Source organism: Cygnus atratus, chromosome 11 (assembly GCF_013377495.2).
Source record: "Cygnus atratus isolate AKBS03 ecotype Queensland, Australia chromosome 11, CAtr_DNAZoo_HiC_assembly, whole genome shotgun sequence".
NCBI lineage: Eukaryota > Metazoa > Chordata > Aves > Anseriformes > Anatidae > Cygnus > Cygnus atratus.
The window spans coordinates 12,002,208-12,030,058 of NC_066372.1; the positions used below are offsets into that span (position 1 = coordinate 12,002,208).

The window sequence follows — 27,851 nt, forward strand, 5'->3', positions numbered from 1 at the left end:
TGGAAATTCTGGTATTTTTTGCCATTGTTCTCATTGCTGTTAGAAAGAAGCAACACTAATGCACTCTGGAAACTCCTTTCTCTGCCAAGCAATAAAACCAGCAGGCTTGACAGTGAGAACAGCGAGAGCCCTGTGAAAGCCTGCAGAGGCTCTCTCCAAGCTGCTTCCAGGTCTGTGCACATGTTTGAGTTGAGCCATAACTCCCAAATAACCCAACGTCACGGCACATCTTCCCCAAAACCTGAGGGCAGCCTGTGAGAGCTCCTCCAGCGCAGGAGGCACCCGCCTCTCCTGTACCGGTACCACACTGACACAGGGACACTGAAGCAGGCAGGCAGCTCACCCTGCGGCAGCCAGGCACACAACCAAACCCCTTCCAGCACAGCTTTCTCTAGCCCGTCTGCTCCTGCGGAAGGCAGCGGTCAGCGCAGCACAGGACCCTGCTCTCCTGAGCCTGCAGCAGCACCAGCACAGCTACAGAGTCAAACCACAAAGCGGGCTTCGTGCTGACATACAGCACCAGGCCATCGTGCTCTGACCCGCTGTCACACCCACCAGCACAAAGCACAGGAGGGCAGATGTGGGATGCAGGAGATGCGATGCTACGACACGAGATGCTACAGAGAAACACAAGAGATGTGAGGTAAAAAGAGAAAACTGGAGCCTCGCTGGAACAGGTCAGAGGACGGGGGGCTTGCGGCCTGCCTCTGGGGCTCAGGCCGGGGCTGGGGTCTCGGGTCGGGGCCGGATTTGGGGTCGGATTGTGGGGTCCGTGCCGGGCGCCCCCCAGCGGCGGGCGCCCCCCGAGCCGCAGGCCTCGCGCTCCCGGCGGTCTCCTCGCAACGCCGCGGCGGGGGCGGCTTCGAGCGCTGTGATTTGCATAAGCTCCCACGAGCGACCAATGGGAGAGCGACGTTGGCTGAGTCATTTGCATGGGGACGCGCGGCGGCCAATGGGGACGGCGGGTAGGCGGGCGCCGCGTCCAGCCGCGCGGGGTGACACAGCGAGGGGCCGGGCCGGGCCGGGCCGCCCGCACCTGACGGGACCCGCCGGGACCCGCCCGCAGCCGCCTCCGGGATCGGGCCCCGGCTCCGGGCGGAGCCGGCCGCGGCGGGAGGATGTCGGTGGCAGGGCTGAAGAAGCAGTTTCACAAAGCCAGCCAGGTAAGGGCTGCGGCTGTGGGGACGGGGAGGTGGCGGAGCCCCGGTGCGGGCACCGGTCCGGGCAGAGCGGCTCCGGCCCCTTCGGCGGCTCGGGGAGGCAGCGGCAGCACCAGCAGCATCAGCCCCAGCCTCTGCCACCTCCGCAGCGGTAGCAGCGGGTGTCCCTTCGGGTCTCCTCCCCTCCTTATGCCCCTCAGCCTCCGGAGCTGCCCCCCTGCAGGAGGGGGCTGCCTCTGCCCGCCCCGGGCTCGTCCTGCCGGGTGCCGGCACCTGTCAGCTCGGGCTGCCGCCGGGTTCGGCTCTGAGGCCTCGCTGCTATGAGGCTCCAGCTCTCCCCAAAGAGTTCAGTGCTGCTTTCTGCCACAAACTACTGGTGTAGTTTTCCAGCTGGCAGACCGTGCATTTCTCCTATAGGGGGTACCACATGTTTCTAGAGTTTTCCCTTCTTTTCTAGAGGCCGTACTTTATCTTTTCTTGGGTCAACCTTCATCTTCTCCTCACCCCTTTCTCTCCAGTCCTGTTTTCTCATGTGCATCTTTCGTACTTGTGCTTATTTCTCGTAAGACCCCTTTCACTTAAGCAGCCAGGCTGGTACACAGCGCAGTCGTGCCAGCTCTGCATTGCCGTGGTGGCAGTGGGATTCTCCTGGTGAAGGGGGCCAGAAGCTCCCAGGAGATCTGTATTTCCCTCGGCTCTCCTTGGTGATAATGACAGTGCTGAAATTCGTGTCTGTAGCCTGTTCGTCAAGTTGGACAGCTGCCCTGGGAGAGGGCAGGGAAAATAAAGGTCTGGAGATGACTTAGCTGTCACCTTTCCAGGTTCTCCTTCAGATATTTGGGCTGTCATCAGCCCAAATGCAGAATGTGTGCTTTGGTTGGGTATAGATATGCTAAATAAATATACCTAACATTTATTTTCACTCCTGTTATTTCTTTCCTGTTACGTACTGATCTTGAAGAATGTCACGAACCTAGATCTTTTAGTTGACTTTCTTTATCTCTTTGCAAAAATGTGGGACTTCCTGGGTAAACAAATTCATGGACAGTTAATGAAAGATTTTGGCTTTTTTGGCACCTAACATCCCAGTCAGTGATGCAGCCTTTGGTATGGCAAGTTCGTAACTGAAGTAGCAGGAGGTATTTAACAGAGGAAGTTAAAGAGGTAACCACAACAAATGCTTCTAGTCTAACAGTTGCAACTGTGTTGCTGCTTGCTTAATCCAGCCCAGATGTCGCATAAACATTTAAAAATAAATAAATAAATACATCTGGGAAGCTGGTAAAGGTAGTAGCCCTGGCAAAATGGAACAATAGAATATACTGAAATTGACAGTGTATTTCCTGAAATGCTGTGGTACGTCTTCCAGGATTTATTACAGCAAGAAACAGGGATGGATAACTCAGATAATAATCTTCTTCTTAGGTCAAAGGTGAAGTTTCCATTTATTTTCAAATGAAGGACTGAGCATGAAATTTAAAGTAAATGGGTTGAAAAAGCCTTTCTTTAGGGAAGGAAATGCTGTTTAGTAGGAAATTCACATGCAGGAAAAAGCAGATACTGGAACTTTTTTTTTTTTTTCCTATACTTGAGGAACACAAGACACTTCAGAGCTCATTCTGAAAAAAATAACACAAGAAACAGCATATATATATATACACACACACATATATATATATATACATCCAAACACTTGGTCTGTACAGATCTGAATAACTAAGTTATAATCTCTGACTCAGATGTACCCTCATGCCAATAAAGGTACATAGAAAACAATCGTGGAAAGTAACAGAAAACGGGACAGTAAGGGCACCTACAGAATAGAAATATTGCTACTCTGTTTTTTAGCTGAATTCTTTTGCACAATGCTAAAACAAACAAATGCAGAGCATGAAAGAGATTCCTCAGCAGGGCATTTTTAAAATCTCTAAGTACTGTAGGATCACTTAAGGAGATGTATACCTTTGCATATTGAATGGATGAGAGATGCCAAGGGTAACTGTTAACAGCAGACACAAGCATTACTTGGAGAAAGAATGAAATTAATTCCTTGCTTTAGTGTTCCCAAAGGAGAATGAGGGCAGATGACAAAAACTGGCAAATTTCCCAGAGGACATTGAGGAATACTGAAGGGAAGGAGAATTGTGCCAGGACATGTGATTGAGGAATGAGAATAATATTTGAAGGCTGGCAGAACCTAGAGACAGAAAATCTGAAGGATAAATCAAGTGCATTAAGGCAGTCTGTATTTAACAAATTCATTCAAAAATGTGAATAAATATCAAAGAAGTGACACGATCCCTCTCTTTTCAAAATATACTATTTCCATGCAATAACAGACTTTAATTCAGCTGAAATAACCCACAGTTCCACCTGAAATATAGACTAATATAAATCTGTGTGATCTGTAACTATGTATATATAAAGTAAATCAATATATATTATTTTATGTAGTCTTTCTAACAACCACTTAACTATTGCAGAGCTGCTTTTTTCAAAGGAAATGGATTTATTTTTCTTTTTTAAAGCCTTCGTCTTCTGCATGTCTTGCTTTAGAGACTGTAGGGGAAAAAGGCAAGACATACTTTATGTGTACAGTGGAGGTTTATTCCTTTAATCCTTCTGGAATGTTTGTCTGATTCATGCCAACTTGGTTTATCTAAAGTTGCAGTTAAGTAAATAAGTGTTTACTGTAAGAGAAGGTCAGCAGTTAACTTTTTATGGCTTCTAAAGCCCTCACTGGATCTCAGGCATGACATGCTATTACATCCTTGGTGTAGCAAAAAGTCACCATGTCTCTGCATTTGCAAACCATAAATTCACCGTAAGTGTTCTTTATGGTTTTCTCCTGGATTTTTTTTACTCAACAGTATTTCTTCCCCCCTGAGAACAGCATGTGTGTGTAGGTTTTCACCTAAGTGCCAGTTTGGTAGCAACATTTGGAAGGCAACTCTGAGTTATGTGCATCTGTTCGAGGTACTGCAATGAATTCTGCGCTCTGGAGCGATGTTTTAGCTAGTTTGCTAGGTATCGTAATATCTAAAGGGGTGATTCTACTCCAGTGTCAATACCTTAATAACTGCTTCATCTAGTAGCACAGAACTGGTAGACCCAAAGCAAGATTATATGTCTGTGGTATAATAGATAACAGCTTCCAGGTATGCTAGAAATTTCTTTACTATGCTCATTATTTAGGCTACAAGTTTAAATTGAAATGAGTGAACTGGAGTGAGGATCAGCTCTTTTTTTCCTGTCCGTCTAATATCAGCGATCATCCCTTGAGTACTAACTCATTTGGCTAATGAAACATCGAGCAGATCCCCTGTGGCATCTTACCACCTCTCCCTGGCTGGTAAGTGAGGGCAGGCTCTTTCTCAGAGCTGATTAACTCGTGCGCGTCTCATGGAACTTGCCTTTTTTTCTGGTTTTGAATGTTTTTTTTTTTCAAATAGTTTTTTTTTTTTTTTAGTTAACCTTCACAGAGTTCTGTTCTTGTTGAAAATTTGTCTCGTCACTTTCAGACTCTGACATATCTTATCTGTTTTCCTGTTTTCAATTTGAAACCTTTTGATGTAGGCGGGTGTATCTCTGCCTACAGTTTTTGTAGGCCTTGTTCTCATGGTGGCTGTGCATGTGGGATACCCAGATGGTGGGAGGACGGCATCTTCTGATGCGTACTAGGAGTATTTTTAGAATGATTTTCCTGTGTAGAAAAACAGTAAGTATAGAGAGTGAATAAGAAAGTCTTAATAGTCAGCAGCTGCTCTTATAGTTAGTGCTGTGCTCTTAAACTACAGCCAGGCTGGTATCTCAGTGTAATGGTACGTGATTTTTTTCCAAGTAGTTGGAGGCTAGTGAGTTGAGAACCTCCTTCCCCTGGGGTGTTTTGGAAGCTCAGCCATGATGCTGGTGTCGGAAATCTGTTGACCATGAATGCTTTTTTTTTTTTTTAGTAATTAGTTGTGCTAAAAGTCTGTGTATAGCTGCAGTCTCAGTATCAACAACTTATTCATAGTGTATTTCTCAGGCTTAGCTTCTCAGAGATGCTAAAAATTATTACTTTTGTGAGAAACATGTGACTGCCTCTTATTCTGAATATCTTATTTGTAACGTAAGCCTGAGCAGGGATTGTTAGTCAATGCAGATTGGTTTCTTAAACCTGTTCCTGTCAGTGAAGAAGGATAGGGTAGTGCTGTTCAGGAGCTGACTCTACTGTCTATAGATAAGCATAAGGATGAACAGATTTTCTAAGCAAAATGTAGCTGTTACAACATTTATTTTTTTTTTTTGTCTTCTGAAAGGGATTTAACTTAGAGCAAGAAAGTATATGCTCTGGGCACTCCTCTCTTATATATCCTGAATGGTGTTTGTCTTTCCAAGTAGTCATCTATTTTTAACAACGTTTTTGAAGGCCTTTTTCTATGGTGTGGTGTTTTCTTTGTTTTGTATTTGTTTTCCTGCTTCTGGCTATCACCAACAGTTACAAGGATGCTTGTTTTTCTCTCCCAGATTTCTGCTATTACTCCAGTGATTTATGTGGCATTGTGATCTGATCTGCTGGACTGAAATCAGATCAGAACCGAGACCTTATTATATGGAATAGTCTTGCTGATTGGGTTTTGCTTTGTTTTGTTTTCCTGACTAGTGTTCCTTTCTGTAATGTTATGATACTAGCCCAGACATAATATTTACAATTTTTGAAGTCCATGTTGACCGCATTAATACACAGAAATTTTATTTACACAAGTATTTGCTTCCAAACAAACTTGAAGTACTTTGGTAAACTGAGGAAGAGACAAACTTTATACAAAGAAAAACTGAACTTGCCACTGAGACACAAAAAGAAACTCTTTATTGACTGGCAGATTTCTATCCTAGGACTAGAAGCTGTTATCATACAGTCTGAGAGGTACTGTTCTTTTACATCCAACCTGGATTGGGCATGATGAATCCAAGACCTCAGCAGAGAGAGGTCTCTGAGCTTTTATTAAATAATTTGAGGTACCTATCCTGTTCCTAGCTTTTATTAAATAATTTGAGGTATCCTTTGGTAAAACTGTTAGAATTATGGTGGTAGGACAGCAGGGAAAAGGATGTTAGCATTTAGTTTATTGTCTGAGATGTTTTGAAATGGATAATTATAATTCTTGTACATGGTTCGGAAAGAAGAATAAACCTTCAGACACTGTCAAGGACAAAAAAAAATAATAACATTCCTCTATGTACATGTAGATATCAAATTGGTCAGTATTGTTTATCTTTACCTGTGTTGTGGCTGGGCACTCCTGTTATGTAATCCAGTCATAAAACTATGCGGTAGATGATACACTGCTCATCTTTAATTCCTCAGAGGATGAGAGAAGAAGCTGAAGCTCTATGTAAAGCTTTCAAGGCTTGTTAGTATATAGAGTATTTGTTGAGGTGTTTTCGTTGTTGGTTGGTTGATTGGTTTGTATCTTTTTGCTGGAGAGCTTAGTTCTTGCAGAAGGAGAAGTCCTTGCATTACATATTATTTCAAATCAAAACTATTAACCTGATGTTGGGGGGGAACATGCTCCTATGGCAAAGATCAGCTGTCATTTGTATGTGACAGGGGGAGGGCATGTACTAAGGGGACAGTAATCTGCACTTCACCCCTCTTCCTTTGGCAGTTCTAGGGGTGGCTCACTTTTGGTTTCCACAGCTGACTTTGGGTTGTGCAGCCAACCCTGTTGAAAATGAAGTTTGTTTCCCAGGACCAGAGTATTTGGCTAATAGGTAGGACATATGAAGACAGTTCATCATGGCATGACACTGGTTTTCCATATTAAAAATATGTCTCAAAGAGCTGGGATGAGGGAGAAACTAGCTCTCAGGATGTAGGTTTATGGTTATATTTACAATTGTATTTGTAACTTGCCTACCAGTAAGGCATAACTGTATTAAAAAGAAACTTTGAGGGTTACAGTACCCAGCCAGCATACAAGTTAGCAAATACATTTGTATGGATCATCTCTGCTGCAAGCTGGGAATCTAAGAGTGATGCAGCTACAATTTCAGAGGAGGTTAGTTACATTTTACGCATACTGTATTTATTTGTGAAAACTGAATAGCCTTGCAATAGCAAACAGTAGAGCATGATGGAATTGAAGCTGAACTTTCTCCTTGAACGCATCTCCTTTTATAGATTCTTGGCTTTGCTGAAGAGTTTTACACAGGCATCCTGCAAGCTGGAGCTGAGCTGGCACTCCATCCTTAACTCCTGCTGTTGCCTGAGTCATTGCGGCACACGCTGGGTAATACATTGCAGTGCAGTCTCTTGAGAATCCTGCAATGCTGAAAAACAGACAAGTGAAGCACAGCAATCACATTACATTAAGATTTTCTTTAGTATCATTAGCTAAGTGTTACTCCAAGTTGCTTAAATATCCTAAACAGATACATTTCTACCACAAAGTTGCATTCCTGTATGGAATTCAGGACAGCCTCTGTAATATACATCCAGGAGGACAAATTCTGCTTTGTTATGCTGATAGAAATCTGGGCTGACTCAGTGTAGTGGCTCTTACATAGGCATATGCAGCATAACTGACAGCAGAATCTGGCTGATAAAACCTCAGTCTTCTTCCTATTAATATGAGAAAGTTGTGTATATTCTCGATAGACTGCAGCACAATATAGCTGCAGTTCCAGAACAAAGTATTGCTGAAGAATAGAAGTGTTTTAATATAGCATTTTGTCTTCTCTGCTACCCGAAGACCAATACTTTCTATAAATATGTGTAATTCAACTTTCAACATATGTCCCATTCTTAATACCTTCTGCAAAAACCTTATAAAAAACAAGCTTTGGTTTATAATGATACCATTAAGAACAAACTGCTTCTATTTATGTTAATGCCACTTTCACCCCAGAGTATTGTGATAGTCTAATTCTGTGCTGTGCTGTTTTCTCATTGTTAGGCTCTTTCCTGTTCATGGAAAGGAAGCCCCTGATGGAGTTCTATGACTAGCTGAGAGCTGAAGATGCAGGATTTAACAGTGCTTTTAACAAGACCAGTTAGAAAAGGGCTAATCTAGTGTTAGAGTACACCTTGAATTCTATTTTGTAGAGCTCTAGTGTCATATCACTGTACTTGTTTCTATTATTAAAGTTATATGCATTGATGGGAGAATATACTCTTTAATTTCCTACAACATCTCAAATATCAGCAGCTGTGTATGTGAAACACAGAAATAACTTGGCCTTGCCTGCTTCTATTCAAAGGACAATGCCAAGGCTCTGATGAGTATTAGTTCTGTTTCTGTACTATACTAATGAAAGTACGTTTTTGGTTTTGTACCTGTGTTTAATGAACTGCAGTGACATTAGCCTGGTTAGGAACTGGACGTGATTATAAAATTGAGGACTCAAAAGAAATCAAGGGTTTTTAAAATTCTATTATTGACAGAGTTTCTGACCTTGTGCATTCAGTTTATAGATATAAGGTGAAAAAGTCATGAAAATGTCACTTCTTTAAAAAAAAAAAAATGAAAAAGAAATACAACAGTAAAACCAACATAGACAGACCTAGGTAGTAACAACCTCCTTATTCCCTTTGGCGTGCTTGGCAAAGGCAGGTAGGTCTCAATTTTCCCATTTTTTATTTTTTTAAAAAATCACGTTCAAATAAGTAAGGTACTTGCAAGTGCCATGACTTCAAGGTTAAGGAGCCCATCAATGACAGACCCAAAATTAGATTATATGTTTCTGGACTACAGATGCAATGTCCAGTTGTTAGAAATTCTGCCTTCAAACGTTGTTAATATTTGTAAAGGTGTCACAAAGAACTTTACGGTCACTGCGGGTTTTTTGTTTGTTTGTTTTGCTTTAATCTTTCAGTTTGCATAAGATTTAGGGATAAATACAAAATATAGATATGAGTTTGGATTAAAGCTCACATGTAAATATGGTGTAATTCCATTGACCCAGAGAAAGTTCAGCTGAACTGAACATGGCATTTTCACCTAACGTTGCTGTTTTTAATATCCTTCTGGGACTGTTAAGCAATGGTTTAGAGATTAGGATTTTCAGATAACAATATCTCTGCAGCAGAGAATAAGTGGAAAAAAATATTAGTTAGTGCACTAAATAACGTGTGATTGGAGGTCAGAAGCGCATTGTTTTGATTCAGAATCGTGAACTTCCTTTTTGCAGTCCCATTGAGAGAGCTAGAAAGTGAAATTTGGTGCCTGTGCTGTCTCCAAGGCCAGAGAAGACTGCGCCCATGGGAACGCTGCCCCTTTCCCACAGGGAATGTTGCACCCGGCGGCTTGGCTTCTGGCTCACAGTAGGTGTGTGCATGGTGGGGGAAAGAAACCCCATGAAAGCAAATAATTAATCAAAGCCTCTAACTTTACATCAGTTCAGAACCAGCAGTTCCAGTCTGCTCTCTAGAAATTCCTTCCAAAGAAAATAATGATAAGGTTCCTGAAGGCAGCAGCTTGAATGCTGCTTGTGGTGTATGCTGCTTGGATGTCTGCCTGGCGGCACTGGAACACAGCAACTGTTAGTTACCTTCAAGATTAGCTGTTTATCATTTTATGGCTTTAACATCTGAACACTCCCTACCTGGTTTTTCCCTGTAAATTGTAATAAATTTGAACTACTTTGATGTTGGATGTGGGACTTTTTCCCCCCCCCCCCCCTTTTTTTTTTTTTTTTTCCTTTGAGGGAGGAAGGAGGAGGTTAGCAAACTAAACCTCTTCACTTCCCCAATCTGTGCTACAGCTCTCCACATGCTCTAAGACCATTTACATTATTTCTCAGTGGAAGGAATAATTTCTCCCTCCCTTCTACTGTTTAATGTAAGGTTGTGCTACTGCCTGTCACTGTATTTAAATTTAATGGGAAAGAAAACTTCTGTAGTGAAGAATAGAAGAGAGGCACAGAAACACAAGTGAACTGCAAGCTTAGGCAGGAAAAGAGTTACTGGCAGAAATGGCTTCATATTTGAGGAAATAGATTGCAAAAGAGGCTTCTAGTTAAATATAAATAACTTTGCTGGGTACTTTCTCTCATCAGCAGTTATGGTCTATGGGTTTTTCCCTTTTCCTCAAACTTTCTCCTTGGTTACTTGGTTACTTCTTTCTAAGCTTTGTCACAGTGGTTGTCCAAATGTTGTCTGAGTTTATGTTCAGTGATGATCCCTTCCTGTGCAGAAGCTTTCATTTATTTCGTTCTCTGGGCCAGGCACAGGGGCACTGCACGCAAAGGGACTGAGGACGCTGATAAAACCCCAATGGGCTGAGCTGCTGGGCGTGGAAATGGGTGATGCCAGAGCGTGGTGGCTGGTTGCCCCTCTGGGTTTGTGTGGTACCGGTAGGTGAGGTGGAGGAAGCGCTCTCCGCCTTTGTACGCCTGTAACAGGCAGCATTAAACTGAGTTTGGCCTCCAGTGTTTGCGTCAGGAGCTTCCGTGCCTGATTCTTCAGCAAATTAGGGTGTGCAGCTTGCAAACCTGATTTGTCACCTAGAGTGGGGAGAATGTTGTGTTGAGTGGGGAGGACCAACAACAAACAGTGATAAATTGGCTACATGAATGAAAATACTGTGGGGAATGTTGGCCCTTATCTTAACTGATTTGGTTTTGGTTCAATTCTTCAAGTCTCTGCCCTTTTGTTTTCCCTGTTCCATTTGCCATCACACACCATTTCATTATAGAAGTTTGTTGTCCCAACTTCACTCTGCTGTTTAATATGCTCTCTAAGAGAGATTCCTTCATTTCTCTTCTATTATATAAACTATTCTAATTACACAAGCATTTAAACTATATTTTCTGTTACAGTATCTTCTTTCTACTGAATATTTTTCTGCAATTCCTTTGGAGACTGAAAGGGAGTGTAACTTTTTATATCACCAAAAAGGATCTTGCATGGTTTCTACAAAGTGCATATCTATTTTCCTTTTCTTTTCTTTTCTTTTTTTTTTTTTTTTAACACATCAGTAAATTATTTTGGGTGTTTAGTCCTATCAAAATTTTTTTTATATGGTTATAAGCCATGAAGTTTTTCTCCATTTAGATATTCCTGGTTTATAATGATGCACTTTCACGGAGACAAACGATAAAAAACCAAAGGGTCTATTTTGGATCTATTTAGATCTATTCTGGATCTATTTAGGTGGTGGGAAAACAAACAAACAAAAAACAACAACTAAACCAAATCAATTTCCATCTGAGGTCTTGATTCCTGTAATTTATCAAAAATATATTTGGGACTTAAGAAAGCTTTTGACTAATGGCTTAGCTCAGTCCTACTGAAATCAGGTGAAGACCTTGAACACTACAATGAGAGGTGAGGAGAGCAGCCTGTCATATACTGGAAATAACTTCTGCTTTTTACTTTCTCAACTTTTGTGTCAGGTTGCTTTGGTGGGCTCCCTGAGCCCCCAAGGTAATCTTGTAAAACAAGGATGTAAATAAGTTAACACAAATGGAAAGAAGCTTCTGCAATTACAGATTGGACCCAACCTAAATGTAGATATTGGAGTAAAGTGATTGGAGTTCCCAAAGACATCGCATTCTTGTTTTTATGACTGATGAAATCTATGATCTGTATTCAAAAGTCGGGATCCTACTTAATTATCTACTTGTAGAATCAAGGAATTGCAACTGCATCCATGTCACCTAGGAACTGTCCTCTTAGTTAATGGTCCATGCAGGTCAAATGAAGCAGATGGTTGCAATGTGCTGTTCCCATTGGTGCTTAAATGCGAGGCCAGGAGGCTTCAGCAATGTCTTTGGATGTGCCTTGTTAGTGGTAGATGAATGTCTTTCTTGTTTCCAGGTTGCTTCTGAAGTTGGAACAAAGGACTTTTACAAGGTGGTTTTAGTTTTTAGGTTAAAAAAATAAAGCTCTTCATTTTGAAGTATGTGTGCTTTTGCTGTTAAGATGATACCAGTAAAATCTTGAAATGCATGGAGATTTAAAATTCCCTAAAGTTCATAGGTGTGAATTGTCTTACCTCTCTCTGCCTCCAATAGCTCCAAGCCCCAGTTTTACTGTGCCTAAATGGAAATTGATGATAGCATTTCCATTATTTCGTAGAGCTATAGCGTGCGTCTGTAACCTGCATTTAAGCCTTTAAGCCTTCGAAGAGGAAAAGCTCCCCATAGGTAACCTCAGCCTGAAATATATTTGCGAGACATTACTTAGAAGACAAACAGTTTGGAAAACAGTCTCTGGAGAACTATTTCTGAGCAAACACTGCTTAGAAAATAACTGAAATTCACTGTGTGGAATGACACTTGCCCGGAGCAGTGCTGCTGTGCAGCTGACTTTCTGCCAAAGGTCTAGGCTGAAGTGCTGCGTGCTTTCTTTATCAGAAATATTCATTGCTTCTTATGTTGCTTTATTGACACTGACCGAGTGGAAGCAGTCTTTAGCGTCTCTCCATTAGCTCTTGTCGTACTTGGGAGTTGTAGTCAGATTAGTGCGGGGTTGCAGAAATTGATGAGATTTCTGAGTGGGATTTCACCCTGCTGCAGAGAAGAAAGAACAAGTTCAGACTGAGAAGGCTGGTGCTAAGGATAGCTTGCATAACAGATTTGTGACTTTGCGCTTAGCACCTCTTTGTCTATCAGCATATTTGGGAAGCAGCCAGAAGACTAGTACAGATCTTCTAACTGATGAACAAAAGGTTTGTTGATACAAGGGGAAAAGATGCACATAAATATAGCTACTCTCGTACAAAAGTAGTAATGCTTCTAGGAATTGCTTTTTTGGGGATTATATCAAAATTGCGTTTGTTAAGAAAATGAGGACAAGATTTTGCAAAAAATGGTGAGATTTTTATGGCCTCATCTTGACAAGTTTTGACAATTTTTGTGATGCTTTATTCTAATTTACACAACATTGGAAGAATTGTAGCTTTTGAAAAGCCTATTTTCGGCGGGAGGGAAAAAAATCTAATGAGACTTTTGAAAAGTAAGTTATTAGTCAAAAGCATTCTAATAAAAAACCAAACCCATAAAAATCACCAATTAAGGTTTTGCAGAAAAAGGAAAACCAAGTGTTGGTGATGGATTTATTTATGGAAGTGTTTATTTGTTTTAAATAAATTCTATTTAAAAAAATAAATAAGAAAAATAATTTCCAATGAAGGGCTTATAAATATCTAAAGCAGGAGAAAATTTAAATAACAAACTATAAGGAGAAAGAAGTTTGAACCAATTACGTGTGCCACCTTGTATGATCTGATGAATTACCATTGCATCTTCTGTATCAATGTTATGTGTGAGAAGTATCTTTAAGCCAAACCCCCAGATGTCAACATCTTGGAGTCTGGTTTAAATCCTAAACCAGGGCTAGTGGTATATGCCAAGCTCTAGAGCCACATTGAAACTAGGGGCTCCGAGAGCCCCACAGATGAAGCCTCTATCAGGTTTCACTGAAGACAGATATTGCTACCTAAATAACCCTGAGCAGTGCTCTTAGCCTCTGGTTTAGGACAGATGCGGGCAGATGGGCTGGAATATATTTGAGCTGCAGGCAATGAGTAGCCCCTTTGATTGCTCAAAATATTGTGCAAATGTTACCAAAAATCACCAATTGCTCTATTGCCATAATCCAAAGTGTAGCTGTCGAATGAAATGGGTCCTGCAGACATTGTTGGAATATATGCCAGTCAGGGTGTTAATTTGCTCCCTTCATTATACATGGCACGTCTTCAAGGGGTTGAAAAGTGGCAAATCTTGCTTTTTTTTGTACTTACTTCTTCAAGCAGAAATGATAAATCTCTGTGGTTGGAAAACTCTCTGTGATTCTGTATGCTAAGTACTTTAGAGTTGTTTATTAATAATTAAGTATATATCACTATGTGTATTCTTAATTATCATATGACTTTGATGAAAATTGAAAAAGCTGCATCTACTGCTTTGCTTGGTAAGAAGAATGCAGGGCTTGTGACACTCATTGCAAGTGAGCTTGTAAATGATTGAGATTTGCCCTTCAGTGATCTCTTAAACTGTAGCTAAAGGTTCTTGTTAAGTGGGCCTGGGCATGGTTTGCTCCTGATAGGAGTACTGCATTTTTGTAGGAATTACTTGGTACAAACCCATGCACTGCTATAGAGGAGGACTCTGTAAAGGTCTGTGTTGTTCTCTGTGTAGATTATACTTAGAACATTTTCTCACCTTTACATGTTTTCCATTTAAAGTTGGAATTTGATAAAGTTTGATAACAATGAAATACAGATAATTCTGTGTGGAATTTCCTGTCCCCATGCATGACATCTGTGATGCATTTCTGCAGTGCTGCTGTAGCCACCAGAAAGAATTGGACCTCCTGGAGATGCAGGGCAGTGCCTGCCTTTCTTAGAAGTGTGGACTAAGAAACCCCATTGCTCCAACAGCATTTCAGGTTGTGGTATTGCATGTAACAAAGCGTTGCTGCCTAAAACCACTAACGTCTTTTGAAATGGAGTTTATGAAAATGAAGCAAAAATATATGGTGACTTCATCTCTAGACGAGTCACAGAGATAATAATATTTATACTTTTAAAATTGTGATACCTAGAGCTTGTCATTTTCTAATAAGTGAATGAAAGGAGCATGGATTATTAAAAACTTACACAAGAGTGTTTGAGACTTGTTTGTTCCATTTAGGTTTTGCAACTCATCATGAGCACAGGTTGCATCAGCAAGGAGAAGAATATATCTTAAGTCCTTCTGTTTTTCCCTTGGGTATATTTGCTAAAGGCCTCACATGAAGTCAAAAGTGCTGCAAAGCTGCTGGGAGCATATTTTTGAATTTTTCAAAATATTTGAGTGATGAGACCGTGACCCTATTAAAAACTCACTTATGTCTGTAGTGGACCCAGGAACAGGAAGCACATTGCTTCACAGTGCTCTGATGCTGAACATGAACTTAAGGGCCTGTGAAAACTGTCAAACAAAACAGCTTCAGAAAAGAACCAAAAACCTCTCAAGCAGAGGAGCTCAAAAATCATGCTGTTTCAAAAGGAAAGTAGTCCCTGTACAGCAGGAACAGGTGGGTTACCTTGAGTAGGATGTACCAGGCAGTGACTGTGTGGCAGAATAATGTGGGTGTTTCACAATATACTAAAACTGGTGGGAACTACAGGACTGACTGCTCAAAAAGTCATAATGACACCGCTTAAATCAAAATGATCCGCAGTAAAAAGTAAGGGAAGGTGGTGGAATTATCAATGCATTTTATAGTGACTTAATAAAATACACAGGGTTAGTGTGAGCACTAAAAATGTAAGCAGTAGTTTAATAACATTGAAGGACAAATCTTTAAGGTGGTTCTGTGGGAATGGAGCTCAGTAAGAATTACTGCCTGATGGAGAGGAAAGCAGCTTCTGACAGAGCAATAAATAGAGATTGTCACTTTCCATGCACCGAAGGTATACCTGCTGATAAGCATTATGCTGAAGCAGTGATGAGCAATAGTATGCTAATGTGAGGAGAAATTAATTCTAAACCAGAGCGACCAAAAATTATGATTTTGACTGCCAATATATCTGGCTTTATACAACTTCTGTTGACAGTCTTGTTGCTCTGCTTCCTCTGTACAGCTCACTAGGGAGCTCAGTAGTGGATGATTTTGACCACATTTTTCACTGATAATAGATTCACTAAAACTGCCACTTTAAATATGGCAGGGCGAAGGAAATGTTTGCTTTATCCATATACATAATCGTATAGTAATGTCTAAAACCCAAAATGGCACTCCTAACTATTTGCAGTGTATCTTTTAGTGTTAGCAGCTCTTACATTTAGACAAATTCAAGAATGCTTTACCCAAATGCATAAACTTTGAGCTTAAAGCTGTAAATCACTATAAAAGTGCCCGCATCTTGTCTCCATTATTTCTCCTGTGGTTGGTCTCATCAAGTATTGGTATTTAGGAATATTTGTCAGTTAATTTCTAAGACTCAAATTTACTGTTTGTGATGTTGCATTTATAATGAGATTGCTTTGAATTGAATGAAAGTGATGTAAGTATATTCTGAGTTTACAAAAGCAGAATTAGGTCAGCCCCAAAATGGAGAAAAAATCCCTGCCCTTTTCCTAGCCCTTACTTGGACAGGGCTCTCTGGCACCAGTTTTGATTAAATGTTATATTTTGGCCTCATGTGGGCATTGAAAATATACTTAAGGCATGAACTTAGGAAGAGATGGCACATGCTCTGTGTCAAAATGAGGCCCAATGTATGGAGCCTTGCAAAAAAGCAAATATTTTGTTTTAAATGGGTTTTCAATAAAGCCGTCTAATATGCAGAAATCTTTGGTCATGAAAAATGTGGGAGGGCAACTGGATATTCATGAATTATGCAGTGTAGTTAAGTGTTTTCCAGAATAAAAAATGATTTAAATGTTTTAAGGATGTTAATTGCCCATTCTGCACATGCAAGCCCTGATTTATGTGTTGACTGAATTCTCTTATTTGAAGAACTAGGATTTATTTTTTTTGTTTGAAATGATGTAAAAGACGTAACACTAGCAAATGTTACTCTAAGAGAAAAATGTTGCAATAGGCTATTTCTCAACAGCTCTCATGAAGTCACTTGGTACTGGACCCAATGGCAGGGCGATACAGCAGGCTTTGCTTCCATGAAGCCATCAAGTATTTGCTCAGCTTTACGTGCATGGCCAGCTCTGGGACTGTTCCTATTCTCAAAGCTGGCTAAACCCCTCCTGAGCTGAGGCCTGCACTATAATCAGTGAGGTATTTAATGCGAGCTTTCCCGAGAGCCAGTGGGAGCCATTTTACATGAATAAGCTAGGGTAGTTTAGCCTGAGAAAAGAATGAAGGATCCATTTTCTGGGGTTAATTCCAGGGCATTGTGCTGGAACGGGTCAGACGATGTGATGGGAACACCAAGTGCAAGAGACCCCTTTAATAAGGGGCTATGACTCAGAGCAGTGCACTCTTCCAGGATTATGACTGACAGTGTGCCAGCATTTCTAGAATGAGGCAAAGCATAGATTTTCACTAGATGGAGTGGAAATTGCTACATGTCACGTGATGAGGACAAAAATAAAGAAGGTATTGCACTGACAAGGTAATGTCAAGCTTATTTAGTTTAGGACAGAGAGAGGTTATTAAGGAAGTCAGACCGCTAAAGTGCATAGATTGTGTTTTGTTCACTTGTATTTTTGCATTGTGTGTGCAAGCCCTGCGTTTAAGGCATGAGCTGAAGCGACTGGATTCCATCAGGCTGAGGATACAGCTGCGTGGCAACTTGCAGCAGCCTAAATCTAGGCCATTGTGGCCTCGCTCTACCCCCGGGGTGAGCTCCTGCCCACTTCCTCACATCAGCTCGGGGTGCTCCTGTGATCACACGCTGAGCTGATGGAGGATAGGTGCAGCCTGGCCATCTGAAAGGGAACGCAGCTGAAACGTGTGGTTAGCTTTCAGATGGATTAGCTCACAGAAGTGGCACGACAGCCAGTGCCAGTGCAAGAGAAGTCTCGCCAGGGAGGAAAAGGATTTAGAAAAGGCTAAGCAGCTGTGGAAAATACCTTAATGAACATTTTGTCTAAATTCAGAGTAGAATAAACTGTGCTTTGTAAGAGACCTGTATCTCATGGAAGTTCTGGATGATGAGCCAACAAGAGATCTCTGCTACCAGTTCCCCCCGGCTTTGGAGGTGACCATCATGACTTTGGTAATAATGGCAGCACCGCCAGCCATTTAATTTACAAAGCCTTTGAGTGGTAGGGTTTATGCAATGAAATCCCAGAGTCTTCACTGTGACTTCAGTGAAAAACTGAGAATGCTGTTGTGTGAGGGAGAAAAACAAATATGCTTTCAGAGGAGGGGAGGAGGAGCTTGTTTCAGCTGTGAGGAGCACCAGGGGGAGGAAGTTCTGCTCAATTAGAGTGGGGACCAGCGTGACGAATGAAGTAGAATGGACACAGAAGTTAGGGTGAGGTTGTAAAAGGACTTTAAAGTAGCAAGCGGCAATCTGAGCAGTAAAAGATAAATGTGGTATAACTTTTCACGTTCTTTCAATACTCTGGATAAAACTGTCATAAGGGGCTACTTGGACAATTACTTGTTCGCATCTGTAAAAGCAATCTTTAAATTTAGTCATGAGAGTCTTCTAATGTAGAAGCATCTTAGATGAAGCAGGAGTTGGAGTAACTATGACAATAACGTGAAGGGTCCTTATATTACTCGGAAAGGAAGCATGTAAAGGAGTAATTTAAATCTCCGATTTTCAGGGTTTTGTTTTATAGCATAATCACCTTTTCTCATCTTCTCAGTGGGCATGTATGAGTAAGCCAAAAGGAAGCCACACCTTACTTATAAGCACAGAGAATATCTGTAGAAAGAGGGATTGTTTTAAAGCCAAATCAGGATTGTACCGTTGCCAAGTGAATTTTTGCACCGGCAGCTTTAGAGGGAGGAAGAAGTGCTAATGTGATAACACCCTGTGGAACTTGCTCTGCATCTAACTTGCCATTCATAGCTCTAGCAACTATGTGTGGAGAGGAAAAAGGACAAAATATTGCCTGCTTGTTCTACATGAAACAAGACACCTAACGAGAAGCAGGAAGTGGTGCTGTTAAGTCCCCACCAGTGAGGTTTGCTGCTTGTCCTTTGTCACCCTGCAGGAGGACTGCCTCTGTGTGATGCACCACCACCACTTGTCTGTCGGTGTATTTTGGCTGGATAAGAGAGGGCCAAACAGGTCATAGTTTGAAATTAAAATCCCCAAAATTTACTTTCCAAAGAAACTCAGAGGGTTTTTTTTGTTTTTGTTTTTTAAACAGAAGTTTGGAACTGAGCGAGGAATCAGTAAAATTGAAAAAGGGAGGAAGGGTATTAACTTATTAACTTAAGAGTTTTGGGTGGCCCTTTGATGTCTTTCCACTTGCATCTTTAGGATATGCTCAGTTCCACAAGCGGCAAGATTTTAAACCGATTAAGGAACAATATTTTAGATATGCAGAATGAAATTCTGGAGTAAAACATTGTTTCTGTCTGTGTGAAGCACTATGATTTCATGTATGTCATTGTTCTTGGCTACATGACAGCTCAGATCAATGAACTTGATTTTTTTTGTCAGAGACTTCAGCGTAATCAGGTTTTCTCATTAAAAGCACTTGCATCTTCTCTTTTGAAACGTTGACAGTCTTGAGTCTCACACTTTATTATCACTGTATGGTCCTAATAAGGCATTAAGATGGAATAATGTGTCTTCATCTAAAAATGTAGATAGGTCAGTTTGTTTTAGTATATTTGAATTCTTACAAAGATGTTTTCCTTTTGAGATGTGTATTTTCAATTACTTTCAATATACTAATTTAGAAATGCATGTGTTGGCAACAGCGTTGAGTTCTTTGGGAGACACAGTGGAGATTTGTCAGGGAATTGTTCAAGGTTTTGGAATACAAAGTAGTTTTTGTTGTACAATGCATGTGCTGAAGAATAGCTTTAGCAGACAAGTTTAACTAAAACACCCAGTAATGCCACGCTGTGTCAGTGCCTGGTGCAAAATGACTCTCTCTCTCTATAGAAATGTAAAATCGCATTATAGAGTCCAGAGTCTTGCACTTTATTCATATGTGGACAAGAAATTCCTTTGTCCACAATACTATGCTTTTCTTCAATATCTGTATGCATTTAATTTAAGCTCATAGACACCGTGCTGAGTACTGGTGTACACCCCATCTCGTGCAAATGATCTGTTTGATTATCATTTTTCTCTGGTTTCTGTAGATTCAATATTTTACTGTCCTTTTTCTTTTTTTCTTTTTTTTTTTTTTTTGGTGATTGCAGGTGAGCCATGGTTGTCAAACTGGGATGGCTGTTGTGTAACATGTAGAAATACTGGCCTCAGAGCTGCATTAATTTGGGCTTGTCTCATTCTATTACTCGTGTTCTGTCTGAACAGTTGTAACGAATGGGAAAGGTTCTTTGGTGCTGCTTTGAAGGGCCATAGCAAGAAGCCATCAAAGGGCTGTATGCAACCCTTCTGTGCAGAGCTCTGGAACAAGCATGGAGAAAGCACGTGTGATGGTTACTGGAGCTCCATGGTTTGTACAGTGGCACGGAGATGAAGGCTTTACTTAGGAACAGGATTTTGCTCTCTGGAAGGGGGTTGTATTTTGGTACGTGTAAATTGGACTTATTGGAGGAAAGAATGGGAGATGTAGAAATCTGAACAACCAGGGGATGGACTCAGCCTATGAAATGTACTTCTTGGTGGTTTTGCTGCCTCCGATGTTCAGTAGCTCCTGAGGGCATCAAGAATAAAAGCACTGTGGTTTAGAAATTCTTATGTGAAGTGTGTGTTGCTTGCCTTTTCATTCCACTGATGTGGTCAAACAGTGAAAGTTACAGTGCTCGTGGGAGGTGCTGAGCAGGCCTGGTGAGGTACCTGGGAAGGATGTCAAGTCTAATACAGATTTCAGGTTAAAAGCATCTGAGCTGAGGGTTCACCAAATCCAAAGGAAAGACTTCAGATCATACCATGTGCCACAACTGTAGAGCTAGAAACACTGCTATGCCCAGATTCAGCTGGTTTAAAAGGTGATGGGACCCAAAGGTAAAAATCCATCTTCAGGGTAACGGCAGAACTACAGCAGATTGGCCGGGCAAGTTAACAACGAGTTCCATTAACCTTTGGGTGGTCCAGCTCATTTGTGGGGGACTAGAGAGGGTGGAAAAAACCCTGTGTTTGAATTGTTCTTTATTCAACTCCTTTGAGCAGAGTGCTTTGGGAAGCAAATGCCAGGCCTCGCTGCAGTTGAGATGTTGTGCTAGCTCTGTTGCTGTAATCAAGCTTCTGCTCGGTGACAGCTGCTCTTTTTTTTTTTCCCTTTAAATGTACAACACATTTCTTTTCATGTTATTCAGTAGCTAGTGCTTAAGCTCTGTGCTAATGCTTAAAAAGAATAAAGAATGCATGTAATTAGGAAGCTGAGAAAGCTGCTATATGTTATGGGAAAGAAAGAAAAGATGGCGCTTTTACAGCTACAGTTGAGGGTCTTGCCAAGATTATCTGCGTATGGTTACTGATTGCTTAATAGTTTCTGTCAAAGAAGCTTATTAAAGGAAATTATATTAAACAAGTACTGTATGCGTTGTAAGAGAAAGAACTTGGCCTTTTAGGTTTTGAAGTGATGGAATACATTCCTTTAAACATTTTCTGCTAGAATAATATTGAATATTATGTATGCTTCTATCTCATGTATTTGGCCAGTAACCTTAACTCATAGAGCTCCAGGGTCCGACCCGAAGCTTAAATCCCAAAGGGTTTTGCTGACAGACCTGAAGGCAGGAGCAGACTCATGTCCCCCTTCAAAACAGAAGGGTTGAATTCACACTGATGGCTAAGTTTGTCTAAGTGACAGCCCTCTGACTGGAGGCCTGTGCCGCTGCAGGTGATTTAGAGCTCGGGCTGTGCTGCGTTTTTGGAACCTGGCATTACAGTGCTTTACAGACTGCTTGGCAAGAGCTGCTCGCAGTTAATATAACTGGTGACACTTATCTGCTGTGTTCTTAAGTTCAAGTGTCCGTGTGTCTGTGGGAAAGTGCTTTTGCAATTTAAAGGCAGAAGGCCAAAGTTAATTAAACAGTCATAAACAGTGCATGTTGTTGGGATAGAATCCCAAGCTCATAGGAAGCAGCTTTTCAAGCAAAAGCTTATTGCAACTCCCCTTGAAAGCAAAGGTAGTTATATCTCTTTCTGGCTGTTTCCCCCTCTCTCCTTCCGTTATTATCTGTTTCTCAAAATAACAGCAAGAACATGATCTTCTCTGGGATGTTCGTTACAGTATTTGTGTCCCAGGACTCCTCATTCTTTCAGCCTTGAGTTAGAGATGATATAAATTAATAGCATAAACCAGTCTCTCACTTTGATAAAAGAACATGAGAGTGAACCAATAAATGTCTCCTGAGCAGAGCACTGAAAAGAACAAAAGTGTATGCAGCTCCTTCTGGGGGGAAGGTGGTGGGAACATTCGGGAGGGAAGGCTGGATGAATGATCATTGTTGTACGCACAACATAACCGCTCATTCTAAAATGTTTTATTTCCTGCCTCAGCAGAAATTCTCAGAACAATTTATCAAGCCACTGCTCATAGCTGTAGGAATACTTTGTCTTGACACTTGTGCAACAAACAGGAACAACTAGGCAGTTCTTTGGTCCTCTGAGTTGGGCTTAATCAGAACTAACATGATTAGAGCTTTTTTCTGGCAAGTTTTCTCTTTGAGTGACTTAATTACGAACTGTTTCATAGGATCAATATATACTGATGACAAGGCCAGAAGGGACGCTAGTGCATCTGGAACAATTCCTGGAGGTCTTATTCATAAGATGTCTGTGTTAGATGCACAGCAGGCTCTCACTGTATGACTGTAAATCTTACGTTAGGAAACTAGTGATTTAGGTAAATACATGGTTTACAGACTGTCAAATGAGTATCTAGTGCTAACCTGCCTAATAGACATAGATTTACATCTACACTGCCAAAAATGTGTGTCCTTACATCAGATTTCCAAGGCTTTATGAGTCTGTATCGAATATTAAGGTGGGAGAGAGCTTAGACATAAAAGCCGAGTTAGTTTATCTCCTCTACTGTTTAAACCTGAGTGGACTAACTTGAACAGGCTTAGCTGGCATTAAGAATAGCCTTGCTTGCCATGAGGTATGCTCTAAATGAGTTTAGTTTGTGTCAGTATACATAGATTTTTTTTAAACAGCTTTTTAATATTTATGTAGTACAGGTTCCCTGAATTCCTTTGCTGACTTATGTAAATTCATTGTTGTTAAAAACAAAACCTGTCTGTTTATATTCAGGAAAGCAATGGAAAATTTGCTTCATCATAATAGGAAAATACTTGCACTACTTGAAGGTACTATCAAGTGCAGAGGGTAAACACACTGAGGAAGAAAAGACTCCTTGTCTACTCCTTACGGACTTTTAAATCTCTTTAATGATAGGAAAAATAAAGCCATATGAAATCATTTAAATAATGAATTTTCCTTTAGTTGTTCCTGTTCTTCTAAACAGAATCAATGCCTTCCCCTGCAGGATTAGTTGGGATAGTAGCTAAATTACCATTTTCACCAGCTAGTCAACTAAGGGAATGTAGTAATATTCTGTCCAAGACCTATTTTTCATTCCCATGCGTATGCATGTGAAAATACAAACCAGTATGCATATGGCCTGTAATAATAGGCTTTGAAGAGTTCAGCTCATCTCCAGTTACAGCAAGTATGTCAAGGAAATTGTACCAGGAACAATATTTTATATGGCACGGACGTTGCTGTAGAATGTGCGATGTTTCAAAAGGGCCAAAGGCATTTCTCTGACAGGCCTTGAACATATCTCTAAAGAAGGAATGAACATCAGGCAGTCTGCTGTCCCAAACAAGATACAATTGGAAAATATTAGAAACTGTATAATAACATCAGTGCAACGAGAAGCAAAGTGCTTACCTTCCTGCATTTCCTGTGTCACTGTCATTAGTGTTACTGACTGTGACCCGTGTGCAGTCATAGGGAATGGTGTTGCTGTATTTGCAGTAGCAATACACTGTGTAGGATGAAGACACAGAAAAATTAACTTTAAAAGAAATTTAGGAACAGTAGTTGACCAACTTTGCTTATGGTAGCTGGGCAATGCTTGATTTGGTTTCAGTTCATTGTGAATATATGTGCATCCCAAAATGACACGGAACCAATTAGAAAAAAGAAAAAACAAATCTTGCTGTAGTGTCTCTAGCCTCTAGTTGTTTTTGGAAGGTTAATGAGAAATAAAAACCACACAAAAAACATAAGCAAGGGCCGTAAGTAGGCTTTCCCCACTTGTCTACAAGGGGGGAAACCGGCGTTGTTTATTTTAAGCTTGGTTTGTGTCTTGGTCTGAAGCTGGAGTGAAGTGCTTTACTTCACAGCCAGACTCGCCCCCTGGAGAACTGCTTTGCCCTGGCAGCTGGACCCTCAGGCCGTGCAGCAGGGCACGCTGCTGAGTGCCGTGACGGGAGGTTTGGCCGTAGCATTGCTCAAGTATCAGCTGTGCTGGTCGTTTTATTTTTGTACCATATAGGATGGAGACAATAAATAGATGGTAATAGCACCACAAGCCTTGCTGTGACCAGGCAGCCTTTGTATTTCACACCATTGCTTCTTCATTCTGTCCCTGTCCTACTGACTTCACTGTAAGAAAAAATCTTTTCTTCTTGTGAGCTGTCTGTGGCTCAGCAGCGTCGGTGTGTTGTGCGTGAGGGGCACGTTAGCATCAGTGGAAAAGGAACTTTCTGGCTGGATGTAAACGTAAACCCACAACAGCCTGGAATCTGTTTCATGAAACCACCTATTTTAGTAGCTATTCATGGCAGAAAATTAATAGGAAAAATTGATGGAAGAAAATAGAAGAAATCACCCCTCTTTTCTCTCCTTGTGAGGAATTCTGAGGTATTTGCTGGCAGTTGGAGGCTGCCAGCTCAGTTGCTGCTGCCTTTTTTTTTTTCTTTCCACTGTGTGTGTGTGTGATTTCTTCAGGTTTTGAGCAGAGCCTTACATACACCATCGATGGAGAGAAATGTGTGCCATAAGAAAATAAAGGAAACTCAAAGGAACATATGGCAAAGAGAGATAAGTCATAAAGAGAGGTGAGGCAACTAAGAGGACAGACTAAATGGAAAAACAGTAGTAGGGAGAAGAGACTAAATCAGAAGGCAAGCTGATGAACTTAAGGGGCAGGCAGTTTTATTATTAGCCCTGAAATGTACAAAGAATTTACCAAAAATATGGGAAGGGGACTTGAATTCTCCTCACTTAGAAGGTGATGGGGAGAAGGAAAGACATGCAGAGCTACCAGTGATTACAGCATGAGGAGAAAACATTTCTCAGGATGCTTGTCTTGCTTAATATTTCTGAGAGAGAGAAAATCTACAAGGCTTAAAAGAAATACTCGAGAGATGGGGGAAAGTGACAGCTCTACAATTATGTACTGTAATGTGAGGAAAGCATGCAAATAGGGCTGCCAGGAAAACCTGACGCAGGACTTTAGTACCTTAATAGGGCTGACTGCCCCTGGCACAGACCTGCTTGTAATACAATAGTTGTCAGTGGTAAAGTGATTTTCTTGCTCTCCCCTTCCCTGCTTCTAGTTTCAGTTTTTGAGCAGAGCCAAACTTTTCTCTTATTTTTTCACAGTTCCATGAAGATGATGATATTCTTAACAAAGACCAGACCTTGGTCCCAGAATTTGAACTTGTGGCATTGGTTTAACCTTGATGGTACGGAGAAGCATCAGTTTTGCTCCATTTTTCCCCAGAAGGCAAGCAGTGTTTATACTTTGGTCTGCACTGAGAGCTTCAGCAAGCTTTTAATTGTCTCTAGGACTCTGTGGGATCCCAGCTGGTGGAGGATGCCTAGGGAATATACTGAATTGCTGCATCCCTTCTGCCAGGGACATGTTTCGTTCCTGAGCCTCTTTTCCAGTATCAGAACTGTGCTGGGTGTCAGAGAAGGATTGGTACAGCTATCAGCCTCCTCTTGCCAAAGGTTGGGATCCTCAGGCTGAAAGGAGAATTTGCAGCAAACCTGACTTAAATCAAAATTCTTACAGGTTCACAGATGAAATGTAAAGTGCTAATATTTTAAATAGGCTTTCAAATGAATTGACTTTGAAGCACTAAATGTTAAACCCCTTCAAAGGTAGTAATTTCTGACAGAGCTTCCTGTAAAGCTTTATTTTTGCTAACTCTGGCAGTAGTGATGCAGGTAAGAGAAGTGCCAGCTTGAGCTAATTTTCCTAGCACAGATGACTGGGATTTGAGAGGTAACAAAAGGAGGAGGGACGGGAGACTCCCAGAAGAAATTACTGAATCCATTGCAGAAGAAAATGCTATAGAAAATGTAATGTCTCTTGTAATTTAATATTCTTACATGTGCCTCTTGTGTCGGTAGGATTGCCATTGCTTTATAAAGCACAGAGTGCTTCTTTGCAAAAGCGTGTCTGTTCATTTGAGCTGGCAGAGCGCTTATGAGCCAGGAGCCATTGATCGGAGCGCTTTTGTGCAAGTCGTCTTTCTTCCGAGTATTCAGCTTTCTGTAATTTTTAAACACACAGCTTACTTTCATGGAAATGTATTTGCTGACTGTCAGAATTCTTAAAGCCATTTGAAATGTTTTAGGCCACAGTGCTGTGGTTCTTTTTGTGTACGTGATAGTTTGTGAGTGTCATGTCCAGGTGTGCACAGGTAATGCTGCAGCCAAGCATTAGTTTAAGCGTTGGTAATTTCCGAAGTGTTTCCTATGTGATAATTGTAGACAATACACAGAAGTCCTTACCGGTCTGTACATCCTTAGACACAGCATTCAATTGTATTTGTCCTTTATTACTGCTGACTCTTCTACACTGTGGTTGCAGAGATATTTTATTTTTATTTTTTAAAAAATATTTGTCACCTGTGCAACCATGATTTATGAACATAAAGGGAGGTCTTTGCTGTGCTGTACAAGGAGAAACACAAGAACAAAATATTGCTTGAAAAGTAGGCATTAAGTAATAATAATAATATAGTAGTAGTTACTTTAGCCACTGTCAGCTGTTTATGGCTTGAATCTGAAATTAAACAAAGCTCATATTTTGGCAGTGTTTTGAGTCATGTGTGCTTCTCTGATGAGTCTCATGAGACGGACTTCTAAGTATTCACATGCCAAGAGATTTAGATAAGCACTTGCCGGGGTTTTCAAAAGTATCCAGGTCCCTAATATTTCTTGGGTTTTGTGTGTGTGTGAAAGCTTCTGATCAATTCTATTCTTTTGAAGCAAAAGCACATTTAATTTGATAGAAAGCAGCATTCCATCCCAGTCTGATGAGCTACTGAGCTAGTTCACGAATACTCTTCTGGTTGTGTCTTTTTCCTATCTTTTTTGTTCTGTTCTTGTTTTCCTTCCCTTGTTTGTGTTTGTGAGGAGAAGGGGAAACTTGTTAATCCTTGTACCTTCTGACTTGCACTGAAAAGGGTATTCTTTGACACCTATCAGCAGGTTTAATTGCATGATGTTGTTAGGTGTCATATTTATTGTTAAGACATCAATTTTGCAAAATCCAGCTTAGCGTGGTTTTGTTGCTGAGCTCTGGCAGATTTATATATTAAAAAAAAAAAAAGCTAAAACTCACGGAGACAAAATAAGTGTAGAAGTGACTGAACTAGGGAATATTTTGTAAAATATTTCCCTCATAGTTTTGCTAATAGTCCATTAATCTCCCTGTCAGCACAGGAGAGCAGCTCCACTATTAACTTGCATAATCAGTATTTAACATTTTGGTTACTGATGTATTATTTTCAGATGTTGCCCCAGTGTAACTGTATGTAATGGTTTACAATCCTCATGGAGGCTTTGAACTTTGGAAGTTCCTTGCTTTGCATACGATTTCAAGGAGCTTTTATGTAATATTTTTTAAGTTTTGCTTTGGAATGAAGGTGTTTAGTTGGACAGCACAGAGTTTATTCAATTCCTAATTTGGGTCATAAATGTTTCACACAGTCTTCAGCAAAATGTGTTCAACTTTGTTCAACTTTCTGCTACTCAACTGCTTGCATATTTAGGCCAAAAAACTTTTTTTTTTTTTTTACGGAATTTTCCTCTTTTGTAATATTAACATTATTTAGGGACTAGAACAGTCCATGGTTGCATAGGTCAGCAGGAAGCTGACATTCTTTTTCAGATT

General features: G+C 40.8%; 1 protein-coding gene across 1 annotated transcript in view; it reads left to right on the forward strand.

Annotated features, from left to right (window-relative positions):
• The first annotated feature begins 1,018 nt into the window (after positions 1-1,018).
• Positions 1,019-27,851, forward strand: part of SH3GL3 (SH3 domain containing GRB2 like 3, endophilin A3) — a 53,432-nt gene continuing 26,599 nt past the window's right edge. Inside the window, exon 1 of the mRNA XM_035554584.2 lies at positions 1,019-1,163. Coding sequence (XP_035410477.1) covers positions 1,119-1,163 — 45 coding nt within the window. The 5' untranslated portion in view covers positions 1,019-1,118. The remainder of the gene's footprint in view (positions 1,164-27,851) is intronic.